Source organism: Ranitomeya variabilis, chromosome 1 (genome assembly GCF_051348905.1).
Source record: "Ranitomeya variabilis isolate aRanVar5 chromosome 1, aRanVar5.hap1, whole genome shotgun sequence".
NCBI lineage: Eukaryota > Metazoa > Chordata > Amphibia > Anura > Dendrobatidae > Ranitomeya > Ranitomeya variabilis.
This window is the reverse complement of record NC_135232.1, coordinates 797,346,123-797,360,096: the sequence shown is the minus strand read 5'-3', so window position 1 is coordinate 797,360,096 and position 13,974 is coordinate 797,346,123. Positions and strand designations below refer to the sequence as shown.

The window sequence follows — 13,974 nt, the reverse complement described above, 5'->3', positions numbered from 1 at the left end:
GGTAAACCTCAAAATAGCAGTGCATGCAAAACTACCCAGAAATCTCACAGAACTGGAAGAATTTTCCAAATAAGAATGAATGAAAATCCATTAAACAAAAATTGAAGGACTCTTAGCTGACTACAAAAAGCATTTACAATTAGTGATGTGCGAACCCCTGGATGTTCGGGTCCAGCGAATATGGCCAAACATTTGAAACATTTTCGGACTGGGTACCAGAACAATACAGGAACCAAAACTCAGACCCCATTCAGATGGCCAGGATATATGGTGGTCTCAATGCTCAGCTGTATATGAGTATCCTACAAGAGAAGTTACTTTATAAACTTGAATACTATAGGTATGAAAAGGACAACACAGTGTTCCAGCAGAACAATGACTGAACGATTGAAATGATTCAATGACAATGGAATATAGGTGCTCTTTTGGACCCTACAGTCCTCAGACCTCAACCTAATCGAACCCTTGTGGGCAGAGTTGAAGAAAAAGCTGTATGCATACTCAAGCAAGTCAAGCACCCCCTGATGAAGGCTGACGCCGAAACACGCGTCGGGGTCGGGCGCATCCAGGAGACGGTCTTTTCATTTTCCTCAGGTAAACTGTGCATATGGCTATAACTTTGTTATAATGCATTATTAGCAAGCACTGGAGGCACTTTACTCTTTGAGCATCTATTAGCGGCTGTTACTACTCCATTAGCAACTACGCAATTACAAGTTATTATCTTCACAAGTGCACTTCCATATACACACTTGCCGCAGTTTTTCCTGTGGATATTTATTTACCCATCATGCATTTTCCCTACTATTGGTGTTATGTATATATATTTTGTTTATTAGACATAGTATTATGAGTCACTTCAGCATGTGGTAACAATACGTTTCCGTCTCCTGGTTTAGTGCCCCTCTTTTTGGTATTCTGTTCCTCTCCCCCATCGGTAGCTGTATTTCTATGTTAATAAATATATTATTTTATTTGGGCATATATTCGGTCTTTTTTTGTTCTTGTTTTTCGCTTATGCTTTTCCGAGTTGTCCTTTAATTAGTCCATATTGGTACGCACAGTAATTATCATTTGGTAAATTTTGGTTCTTATTTTCTATTTATTTATTGTACTCTGTGTGTTTACCTTGGCTTGAGATTTGTGTTATACTCAAGCAAGTCGACTAGTGTGCACCAACTTTTGGAATATGTAGAAAAGACATGGGATCAGATTTCGGTCGAGAAATGCTTGAATCTTATCAAGAGCATGCGAAGAAGGATTCAGGCAGTGTTGAAAGCCAAAGTTGGATTTACAGACTACTGACTAAATAATAAAAATTTAAATTTTGATTTTTAGGAGCAAAACAGTTTCAATGCAGTAACATGAAAATAATCTACATAACTAATCATATGCAAAATAGTTGCACGACAAATTTATGCATGACATAGCCAGGACGATTGTCTATAAAATCGTGGTCTAAGGTTCAACGCAGCAGTGGACGGTCAAAATTTCAAACATTGCCATGCTCTTGTTCATCAGTGTACATAACAAGAGGAGATTATGTAATATATGTGTATATATATATATATATATATATATATATATATATATATATATATATATATATATATATATATATATATATACTGTATATATATGTTTGGGGAAAACAAGTATTTGATACACTGACGAATTTGAAATTTTCCCACCAACATAGAGAGGTCTGTAATTTTTTTCATAGGCACACTTTAACTGTGAAAGACAGAACCTAGAGAAGGTCTAGAAAATCACTTTGTATGATTTTTACATAATTAATTTCATTTTATTGCATGGAATAAGTATTTGATACAACTTAGAACTTAATACTTGATACAGAAACCTTTGTTTGCAATTACAGAGGTCGGACCTTTCCTGCAGTTCTTGACCAAGTTTGCACACACTGCTGCAGAGATTTTGGCCTACTAATCCATACAGATCTTCTCCTGATATTACAGGTTTTGGGCCTATTATTAGGCAATATTAAGTTTCAGCTCCCTCCAAAGATTTTCTTTTGGGTTCAGGTCTGGAAACTGGCTAGGCAACTCTAGGACCTTCAAATGCTTCTTAGGGAGCAACTCTTTGGTTGCCCTGGTTGTGTGTTTTCTGTCATTGTCATGCTGGAAGACCCAGCCATGACCCATCTTCAATGCTCTTACTGAGGTAAGCAGGTTGTTGGCCAAAATCTCGGGATACATGACCCCATCCATCCTCCCTTCAAAATGGTGCAGTCATCCTGTCCTCTTTGCAGAAAAACACCACTGAGTATGATCTGTCCCCCACCATGCATCATGGTTGGATGGTGATCTTGGAGTTATATTTATCCTGCTTCTTCCTCCAAACATGGCAAGTGGAGTTGATGTAAAAAAGTTCTATTTTGGTCTCATCTGACCACATAACCTTCTCCCATGCTTCCTCTGGATCTTCAAGATGGTCATTGGCAAATTTCATACGGGCCTGGACATGTGCTGGTGTGGGTAGGGGACCTTGCGTGCCCTGCAAAATTTTAATCCATGACGGCGCAGTGTGTTACTAACCGTAATGTTTCAAACTGTGGTCCCAGATCTCCTCAGGTCATTGACCAGGTACTCTTTCTGTGTTGATTCCTGACCTTTCTCAGAATCATCCTTACCTCACGAGGCGAGATCTTACATGAAGCCCCAGACTGAGGAAGATTGACAGTCATCTTGTGTTTCTTCCATTTTTAATAATTGCGCCCACAGTTGTTGCCTTCTCCCCAAGCTGCTTGCCTATTGTCTTGTAACCCATCCCAAGCCTTATGTAGGTCTACAATTTTCTTCCTGGGGTTCTTAGACAGCTCTTTGCTCTTGGTCATTGTGAAGAGGTTGGAGTGTGATTGATAGAGCATATGGATAAGTGTCTTTTATACAGTTAACGAGTTCAAAGAGGTGAAATTAATACAGTTAATGAGTGCAGAGTAGGAAAGGCTTCTTAAAGAAAAAACTAACAAATCTGTGACACCCAGAATTCTTGCTGGTTGGCAGGTGATCAAATACTTACTTCATGCAGTAAAATGCAACTTGATTATTTAAAAATTATACAATGTGTGGCTTGGCATGGAGGTGATCTGCCTGTGGCACTGCTGAGTTGTTGTGGAAGCCCAGGTTGCTTAGATAGCAGCCTTCAGCTCATCAGCTCATCTGCATTGTTGGGCCTGGTGTCTCTCTTCTTCCTCTTGAAAATCTATGGGGTTAAGGTCAGGTGAGTTTGTTGGCCAATCAAGCACAGTGATACTGTTGTTTTTAAGCCAGGTATTGGAACTTTTGGCAGTGTGGACAGGTGCCAAATCCTGCTGGAGAATGAATTTCCCACCTTCAAAAAGCTTGTCAGCAGAGGGAAGCATGAAGTGTTCGAAAATTTCCTGATAGACAGCTGCGCTGACTTTGGTCTTGATAAAACACAGTGGACCAACACCAGCAGATAACAAGGCTCGCCAAACCATCATTGATTGTGGAAACTTCACACTAGACCTCAAGCAGATTGGATTGTGTGCCTCTCCTCTCTTCCTCCAGACTCTGGGACCTTGATTTCCAAATGAAATGCAACATTTACTTTAATCTGAAAACAACAATTTGGACCACTGAGTAACAATTCAGTTATTTTTCTTCTTGGCCCAGTTAAGACACTTCTGGCATATATTGGTCATCAGTGGCTTGACACAAGGAATGCGACACTTGTAGCCAATGTCCTGGATACATATGTATGTGGTGGCTCTTGAAGCAATGACTCCAGCAGCAGTCCACTCTTTGTGAATCTCAAATGCCACTTCAAAGTCTTAATTTTTCTTCTCTTAAGCCATTCTTAGGTGGACATACTGGTGTGTTTTGGAGCATTATTCTTCTGCATAACCCAAGTGCGTTTCAGCTTGAGGTCACAAACAGATGGCTGGACATTCTCCTTCAGGATTTTTTCTTACAGAATTCATGGTTCCATTTACCATAGCAAGTCTTCCAGGTCCTGGAGCAGCAAAACAGCCTCAGATCATCACACTATCACCTCCATATTTTTACTGTTGGTATTATGTTCCTTTTCTGAAATGTCGTGTTACTTCTACGTCAAATGTAATGCGACATACACCTTCAAAAAAAGTTCAACTTTTGTCTTGGTAGTCCACAGAGTATTCTCCCAAAAGTGTTGGAGATCATCAAGATGTTTTCTGGCAAAACTGAGTCAAGCCTTTCTGTTCAACAGTGGTTTTCATCTAGGAACTCAGCCATGCAGGCTATTTTTGCCCAGTCTCTTTCTTATGATGGAGTCATGAACACTGAACTTAACCTCTTCTCATGTAAAGCACCATGGAATTAATGGTGCTATATAAATAATAATAATAATAATAACTAAGGCAAGTGAGGCCTGCAGTTCTTTGTGTGGCACCCCAGGAGTTCAGGTACCACAGTGGTATTGCCTTCCTCTCAGGGAGGGTAATGCTATGCCTGGAGACAGGAGGGATCCCTTTGGCAGGTAATCTTACATGCAACATTTTCTGACTCCAGGCCTGAAGGGGGAGCTCTAAACCCAGTATAAGGGGAACTTCCCTATATACATCCTGGTCTGGAGGAGGAGTCAGTTAGTCTGGTGCTGACAAGCAGACAGTTGACAGTAGGTAGCAGACAGTGAAGGAGCACAGAAGGACTTAGGAGCTAGAGGTGACTGCTACTGGGCCTCTCTAACCTGAGCACCAAGGTCGAGAGGAACTACAGGTCCCACAGCAGATCCGGAGGGCAGGAAACTAAAAGGGACTTGCCCACATAATACCTGAGGTACAGCAGCAATCAGACTCTGGAGTCACTGTGGACAGAGACCCCAAAGAGACGACTCAAGGTGCTTACCATGCAGGTGCTGTCCCTGGACAGGGGAAGAAAGAGGACCTTGTTAGAGAGCTACAGTCAGCAAGGGAGTACAGACCAGCACATAGTGGCTCCAAAACCGACCTGTCAAGGGAATTTCCACCTGTCTTTGGGTTCCCTGGACTCCACCTTTACCTGTTACTGGTACCCTGGACTGAGGCGGCTAAACACCAGTAAACCAGATAAAGACTGCAACCCCGTGTCCTCCATTTATTTGCCGGCATTCACCATCCCTGCCAAGCACACCGGGAGCCCTGGGGACACCGGTTCACCTGTGGGAAGCGACACCATCTTTGCTGCAACACCATCGCCCCCAGAGGACCCCTTTAAGCAGCGTCGGACACCTCTGACCGAGAACCACAGGTGGCGTCACAAACTTTTATTATTTCCACAACCCCTTTAAAGACCGTCCCTTTTACTTGGGCGCCCAAAGCCACGGACCGGGTCGCTGCCACCGTAACCACCCCTTTAATTGCGATCGAACCTGGTTCCGAGTACCCCACTGCCCTGACGGGCGACTCATTTGCATGTTGGTGTGGGGTCTTTTGTAACCTCTTGGTTGAGTTGTCACTGTGCTCTTGGGTTAATTTTGGTTAGACAGCCACTCCTGGGAAGGTTCACCATTGTTCCATGTTTTCACCATTTGTGGATAATGGCTCACTGTGGTTTGCTGAAGTACTAAAGCTTAAGGAATGGACCCTTTTCCAGACTGATAGATCTCAATTACTGTTTTTCATTTGTTCAAGAATTTATTTGAAAATTGACACATGATGTCTAGCTTTTGAGGATCTTTCGATGTACTTCATTTTGTCAGGCAGCTCATATTTAAGTGATTTCTTGACTGAGAACAGGTGAGGCACTAATCAGGCCTGGGTGTTGTGGTGTTAAACCACAGTTAATGTATGTTTTAAGAGGGGGCTATCTCTTTTTCACACAGGGCCCTGCAGGGTTGGATTTCTTTTTGCCTTAATTATAAATATCTTAATTTAATAACTGCATTTTGTATTTACTTGGATGCCATCAAGGAGGGGGGCAAACACATTTCTTGCACGGGGCCCCAAGCTCTCAGTGTTCACCCTGGACTCCAGGTAGCAGGTACAAAGCCTACTGATCCATCTTCTGCTCTGCACTGAGGGATACCATAGTTGTGGTTACAGCTGGCAGCACATAACTTGCCTAACTGAGCAGAGCTTTCCATTTGTACCTTGCTTTCCTTAACTTCTTCATGAGCCCCTCCTGAGGCAGCTTACACCCCCCTCTTCTCCTATGCTGTCTCGGGGTCTCCACTAGAAACACAGACCTCCGTCTCTTAGCTCACATGTCTGTTGTTTCCGTCCCTTATTGATTGTGTAGTTTTGAGGGAAGCTCTTTCTTCTCATAGTGATATGTGAAATGTATTTCCTTTTCCTTCCATTCTTTATGCTATATAGCCATATATTTATTTTATATCGGAGCTGGAGGAGAGCACTTCGAATCATGATTTATGAAATGTATTTCCTTTTCCTTTCTTTATACTTTATAGCCATATATTTATTTTATATCGGAGCTGGAGGGGAGCACTTACTCCTAATAATATGTGAAATGCATTTCCTTTCCTTGTACATAGCCCCATATTGGCCTGATATAGTGGTTGGAGGGGAGCACTTCTATCAGTGATAAGTGAACATATGACTGATATTCATGAACAATCAGGTGTTGTCACTCCTCCTCCTCCTCCCTCCTAGAGCAGCACTCCTACCCCCTCTCCTTCCCCTGACGTCAAAAGGAGCTCTCCACAGCCTTGGTGCTGAAGCAATAAGATGGCAGACCCTGTGCTGTGTGAGGGAGAGTCATTATGACCAGCTGGAGACAGAGGAGGGCACTGACCAGCTAAGGCTGCCGGCGGGAGTGGTGGGCATCTCTGCCTGCTCTGCACTAAGCACCAGTCACCATGTCCCTGCTGTGCGTGGGAGGTAAGAAGACCCCAGACACAGAGCAGTGTCAGATGGGTGTTGGCTGCCAGAGCATTTTCCTGTTGACTCCTCTCATCTGCCTTCGGGAAAGTGATTGGAATTCTTCATTCATGCATGTGTATATATTCACATATACTGGGACACGCTGGGTATGACAGAAGATGGGTACTTGCCTTCTGTATGTGAGATGGATGTGGGGATGACTGTACCTGATGAGGGAAATTATTTATAAAAGAATATTATTCATTGTATTAAAGATCGCCTGGAAATAAAGGTGCCAGCTGTGTTTGCAGCAGTAAGGCAGTCTGAACGACTGATTAAGGTTATATTTCCATCCTCCTTCAGAAGGTATATGATTGTAAACGCTGCAACAGCTAGGCAATTGTCACTATTACATCTATCTGTATCTATCTATCTATCTATCTATCTATCTATCTATCTATCTATCTATCTATCTCATCTACCTATCTAGTGTCTCTTATCTATCATCCATCTATCATCTATCTATCTCATCTACCTATCTATCTGTCTATTATCTATCATATATCTATTATCATCTATCAATGTCATCTACCTATCTAAATCATTTGCCTATCTATTATCTAGCTCATATATCTATCTATCTATCTATCTATCTATCTATCTATCTATCTATCTATCTATTATCTATCTATCTCTCATATCTATTATATCTATCTAGCTATCTAAATAAAATGATGGTGTGCTACTCCTGTATTTTCTAATATAAGGACTGTATGTGCCTGTGAATCTCTGCACCCAACTACTACTTTTGTGTTTTGCTCTTTGCTTTATTTTTTCTTCTATCTATCTCTATCGTATCTATCTATCTATCTATCTATCTATCTATCTATCTATCTATCTATCTATCTATCTATTATCTATCTATCATCTATATAGCTATCTCTCATATCTATTATATATATCTATTTATCTATTTATATATCTGTCTGTCTTTCTCTGTAATATTTACCTGCTTATCTATCTGTCTGTCTTTCTATCATTTATGAGAATAGCTAATATCTGTCTATGTAGTATCTGTGTATACAGTAGCTCTGTGGCATATACTGAATGCCCACTCTGTCTCCTATATATACACTGTCACTTTTGTCTTCATGTCACCTACCCACTCCTGATCTGTCCCTTATTCTTTTCCTAATGCCTTTGGTTTCCAGTGCTCACTACCCCACGCACACTGCCCTCCTCTACACTTCCCCATGTAGACTCATTCATTATCCCTTGTGGAGCTGATTCTGCTTTTTTCACGAAGTGAGGAATTTATGAATAGAGAACAGCGAGGTGACGTGGGCAGACAGAAGCGGGTGGAGGGGGATGGGTTTACGCTGTGCCCAGACCAGCTCCATCTTCCTGCTATCTGCTTGTCAGTGTGAATAATAGGAATACAGGGATATTTTTCTATTTCGGTAATGCACTTTCCTGTTCTGCATCCACGTCAGTGTTACAAGCTCTTATACCCAGCATATGCCTTATCTCCTGGATATTCTGGGGGCATGTGTTCTCTGTGGCCCTATGGGGGGACTCCCAGTATGATGTAATATGAATATGACCCAAATAACCCAAGAAACGTTATATTTGCTACACCAATGACTGAGTGTGTGAACACAGCTATACACCCTATATACACCGGCTATACACCACCATACACCACAGGTCCAGATATAAGGCTTATTCTTCACTGCATGCATCATTGCACACCATACACCACAGGTCCGGATATAAGGCTTATTCTTCACTGCATGCATCATTGCACACCATACACCACAGGTCCGGATATAAGGCTTATTCTTCACTGCATGTATCACTGCACACCATACACCACAGGTCCGGATATAAGGCTTATTCTTCCCTGCATGCATCACTGCCCACCATACACCACAGGTCCGGATATAAGGTCCGCATGCAGTGAAGAATATGCTTTATATCCGGACCTGTGGTGTTTGGTGGGCAGTGATACATGCAGTGGAGAATAAGCCTTATATCTGGACCTGTGGTGTATGGTGTGTCCTCGTGTATATACAGTACCGACCAAAAGTTTGGACACACCTTCTCATTTAAAGATTTTTCTGTATTTTCATGACTATGAAAATTGTACATTCACACTGAAGGCATCAAAACTATGAATTAACACATGTGGAATTATATACTTAACAAAAAAGTGTGAAACAACTGAAAATATGTCTTATATTCTAGGTTCTTCAAAGTAGCCACCTTTTGCTTTGATGACTGCTTTGCACACTCTTGGCATTCTCTTGATGAGCTTCAAGAGGTAGTCACCGGAAATGGTTTTCACTTCACAGGTGTGCCCAGTCAGGTTTAATAAGTGGGATTTCTTGCCTTATAAATGGGGTTGGGACCATCAGTTGTGTTGAGCAGAAGTCTGGTGAATACACAGCTTATAGTCCTACTGAATAGACTGTTAGAATTTGTATTATGGCAAGAAAAAAGCAGCTAAGTAAAGAAAAACGAGTGGCCATCATTACTTTAAGGAATGAAGGTCAGTCAGTCCGAAAAATTGGGAAAACTTTGAAAGTGTCTCCAAGTGCAGTGGCAAAAACCATCAAGAACTACAAAGAAACTGGCTCACATGAGGACCGCCCCAGGAAAGGAAGACCAAGAGTCACCTCTGCTTCTGTGGATAAGTTTATCCGAGTCACCAGCCTTAGAAATCGCAGGTTAACAGCAGCTCAGATTAGAGACCAGGTCAATTTCACACAGAGTTCTAGCAACAAACACATCTCTACAATTGTTAAGAGGAGACTTTTGGCAGCAGGCCTTCATGGTAAAATAGCTGCTAGGAAACCACTGCTAAGGACAGGCAACACGCAGAAGAGACTTGGATAGGCTAAAGAACACAAGGAATGGACATTAGACCAGTGGAAATCTGTGCTTTGGTCTGATGAGTCCAAATTTTAGATCTTTGGTTCCAACCACCGTGTCTTTGTGCGATGCAGAAAAGGTGAATTGGATGGACTCTACCTGCCTGGTTCCCACCATGATGCATGGAGGAGGAGGTGTGATGGTGTGAGGGTGCTTTGCTGGTGACACTGTTGGGGATTTATTAAAAATTTTTTTAGTTAGACCATCATTTATTTTTCTACAGGACAATGACCCCAAACACACCTCCAGGCTGTGTAAGGGCTATTTGACCAAGAAGGAGAGTGATGGGGTGCTACGCCAGATGACCTGGCCTCCACACTCAACAGACCTGAGCCCAATCGAGATGGTTTGGGGTGAGCTGGACCGCAGAGTGAAGTCAAAAGGGCCAACAAGTGCTAAGTGTTAGGGGTCGAGTTCCTGCCTCTGCACAGGGGGAATCTCGAGCCATCTCCGCTGCGGTCTCCCATTCTTCTCCTGCCGCAGTGGAGCCTGCCCAGCGGAGGCGTCGGTCCCAGCGTCATGCTCAGTCTGACACTGTGCGAAGGGTTACTGCTGCCTTTCCAGCTTCTGCCATTGTAGCCAGTACTGGTCAGCGGCGAGCAGATGTCTTTGGGACTAAGTCCTACTTTTCCCCTTCTGAGCATGCCCAGGGTAAGATCTCTCATTGGAGATCAAGGGTCACATGCTCAGGTATTGCAGCTATTCCCATTGATACTCTAGGAAGGTCCTGAAGTTGCTCAAGTTCTGTGGCAGCTTCCCATTGGTCCTTTTTTGGAAGGTCCTGTAGTTGCTGCAGCTATATAAGGTGCGTATGACCGCACGGCCATGCGCTAGTATCTTTCTGAGTTATGTGCTTTGCGCCAGTGTGGTCATGTGAGATTGTATTCAGGGACCCGGCTGAAATAAGCCCCTAGAATACTGGCACCTCCGGTGAGGAGATTGTGTGTTTGTGTGTATTCAGGGACCCGGCTGAAATAAGCCCCTAGAATACCGGCTCCTCCGGTGAGGAGATTGTGTGCATGCATGACCACTGACTGCTCTCTGTTGGGCAGTTAGCCTGTGCTCCTGTGAAGTCTAACAGGGCGCAGTGCTTTCCTTTCACGGCTACTCTGTGAAGTAACAGAGCTAGTCTATACTGCCAAATAGTCCCACCATTTACTAGCAGCAGGTTCCCCTGCACGGTGGACCCCGGGCTGCGAACGCATCAATAATAATAAACATCATATTTACTCGGTGCGTTCCGCTAGCCCTAACAGAATACTAGCACCAGGGTCTGGCTAGTAAATGGCGGATTATCAGCAATCCTTGCGGTCCATCCAGCAGCTGGAGGATAGGTTGGCAGCTCTCGAGCGCTCAACCTCAGCTGTGGATGTTACCGCAGTTGCTGTTCAGGCTGCTAGCGTGGCTGCAGCTACCTTGTCCACTGCCACCCCTGCTCCGACTCTATCCCGCCTCCCGCTGCCAGAGAAATTTTCTGGAGATAGTAAATCTTGTAGGGGTTTTGTGAGCCAGTGCTCTATACATCTCGAGCTTCTGGCCGCACGTTTCCCCACAGAGCGGGCAAAGGTGGGATTTATTGTGTCTCTCCTGTCGGACAGGGCGTTGGAGTGGGCTACGCCGCTGTGGGAGCGTGGCGATCATGTGGTGCAGAGTGCTCCGCTGTTCTTGAGCACTCTGAAACAGGTCTTTTTAGGGCCTCGAGTCACCCATGATACAGCGCTCCAATTGTTGGCATTGACTCAGGGCTCGTCCTTGGTCAGCCATTTTGCCTTCCACTTCTGCACCCTAGCATCTGAGCTGGAGTGGTCGGATAAAGTCCTTATCCCTATATTTTGGAGGGGGCTGGCTGACCACGTGAAGGACGCTCTGGCCACAAGGGAGGTTCCCGCCACACTGGAGGAGTTAATAGCTGTGTCTACCCGTATTGACCTCCGTTTTCACGAGCGGAGGTTAGAGCGGGCCCAGTGTAGGCAGAGGTTTCGGCTGGCTCCCACCTTCGCCAAACCTTTGGAATCTCCGGTCCTGGTCCCTGAGTCACATGAGGCCAAGGAAGTGTCACGAGCGGGATCTAAGTCCCGAACCGCTCAGGCACTCAAGGTCTGCCATGTTTGCCAGCAGTCAGGACATCTTGCCACCAGATGTTCACAGCAGTCGAGGAAACATCAGCGTCTAGTGGTAGTAGGTGGAGGTACACTAGACACAGCGATGTTTGCCTCCAAATTGTCCTTTAAGGGGACAATTACAATAGGCTCATTCACTCACTCGGTAGAGCTCTGCGTGGATTCTGGGGTGGAGGGCAATTTTATGTCTTCTGCCTTCGCCCAACGTCATGCAATACCCCTGGTAATGCTAGCTCAACCAGTAACTGTGCGAGTGGTGAATGGGTCGACACTGCCCTCACAGATCACACACCAGACCATCCCTTTCACTCTGTCCTTGTCGCCATCTCATCAGGAGATTATATCTCTGCTTGTCATTCCTGAAGGAATTGATGAGGTCCTGTTAGGGATGCCTTGGCTACGGTACCACTCTCCTCATATCGAGTGGTCCACAGGCAGAATTTTGGGATGGAGTGAATCTTGTGGGGGTAGATGTCAGAGGGAGAGCATTCAGGTTGCTACAACAGAGGTACCCGCAGATCTTTCCTCTCTGCCCAAGCAGTATTGGCCCTATGCTGACGTGTTCTCCAACAGGGCTGCGGAGACCCTTCCGCCTCACCGCCCCTATGACTATCCTATTGACCTCGTGCCTGGTGCTGAGCCTCCCCGAGGTTGAGTCTATCCGTTATCTCTCCCAGATACAGAGGCAATGTCTCAGTACATCCAGGAAAATCTGGCAAGAGGATTCATTAGAAAGTCAGTGTCACCTGCAGGGGCTGGGTTCTTCTTCGTGCAGAAGAAGAGTGGAGAACTACGTCCATGCATAGACTACAGGGGTCTTAACGCCATCACCGTTAAGAATAAATATCCTCTGCCCCTGATATCTGAGCTTTTTGATAGGCTTCGGGGAGCTTACTAAACTAGATCTGCGGGGTGCTTACAACCTGATTTGCATCCGTAAGGGGGACGAATGGAAGATGGCTTTTAACACCAGGGATGGGCACTATGAATATCTAGTGATGCCCTTTGGGCTCTGTAATGCCCCAGCCATTTTCCAAGACTTTGTAAACGATATCTTCCGGGATATGCTTTCCACCTCGGTCGTAGTCTATCTGGATGATATTCTCATCTACTCTCCAGATATTGACTCCCACCGGAGAGATGTTTGCAGAGTTTTCGACCTCTTATGAACTAACTCCCTCTACGCCAAGTTGGAGAAATGTGTGTTTGAGCAGGAGTCTTTACCTTTCCTGGGCTATATCATCTCCACCCAAGGATTGGCTATGGATCCTGCCAAACTACAGGCTGTGATGGACTGGCAAGAACCCCATTCCCTTAAAGCGGTGCAGCGCTTTATGGGGTTCATTAACTATTATCGCCAGTTCATTCCTCATTTCTCAACTTTGGTAGCTCCCTTGGTAGCCCTCACCAAGAAGGGAGCAAATCCCAAATTGTGGTCTGTGGAGGTCTCCAAGGCTTTCACTTCTATTAAATCTCATTTTGCTAGCGCTCCCATTCTACATCGCCCCGATGTAGATAAGCCGTTTATAATGGAGGTGGATGCCTCTTCCGTTGGTGCTGGAGCAGTCCTCTTCCAAAAGGATGCTCAAGGTTGGAAGCATCCTTGCTTCTTCTTTTCCAAAACCTTCACACCAGCAGAGAGGAATTATTCCATCGGGGACAGGGAGTTGCTAGCAATGAAGTTGGCCTTCTCAGAGTGGAGACATCTCTTGGAGGGGGCTCGTTTTCCCTTCCAAGTATTCACAGACCACAAGAATTTGGTTTATTTACAGACCGCACAGCGGCTAAATTCTCGCCAGGCCAGATGGTCCTTGTTCTTCTCTCAGTTCCATTTCACCCTACATTTTCTTTCCGGGGAGAAGAACATTTGTGCCGACGCTCTCTCTCTCTCCGTTGTATCATCTGAGGAGGAGGAAGAGGAGCCTCGGCTTATTGTCCCTTCCGAGAGCCTGAGAACTGTGGCCCCGGTTTCGCTAGTCTGTGCCTCCGGGCAAGACTTTTGTACCATCCAGTTTGCGTCCGGAGGTTCTCTCTTGGGCTCACTCGTCTAGGGTGGGTGGACATTTTGGGACCAAAAGGACATCTGAGCTACTAGCGAGG

At 44.8% G+C, this 13,974-nt stretch overlaps 1 protein-coding gene across 7 annotated transcripts in view; it reads left to right on the top strand.

The window, feature by feature from the left end:
• The first annotated feature begins 6,640 nt into the window (after positions 1-6,640).
• The window catches only part of UNC13A (unc-13 homolog A), a 335,107-nt gene continuing 327,773 nt past the window's right edge, over positions 6,641-13,974 (top strand). For 6 of the 7 annotated variants that reach the window (XM_077273632.1, XM_077273616.1, XM_077273623.1 and 3 more), the window contains exon 1: positions 6,644-6,838. In XM_077273632.1, the coding sequence (XP_077129747.1) occupies positions 6,817-6,838 (22 nt within the window). In that variant the 5' untranslated portion in view covers positions 6,644-6,816. Of the gene's footprint in view, positions 6,839-13,974 lie in introns of all 7 variants that reach the window. The other variant, XM_077273640.1, reaches the window with a different exon arrangement.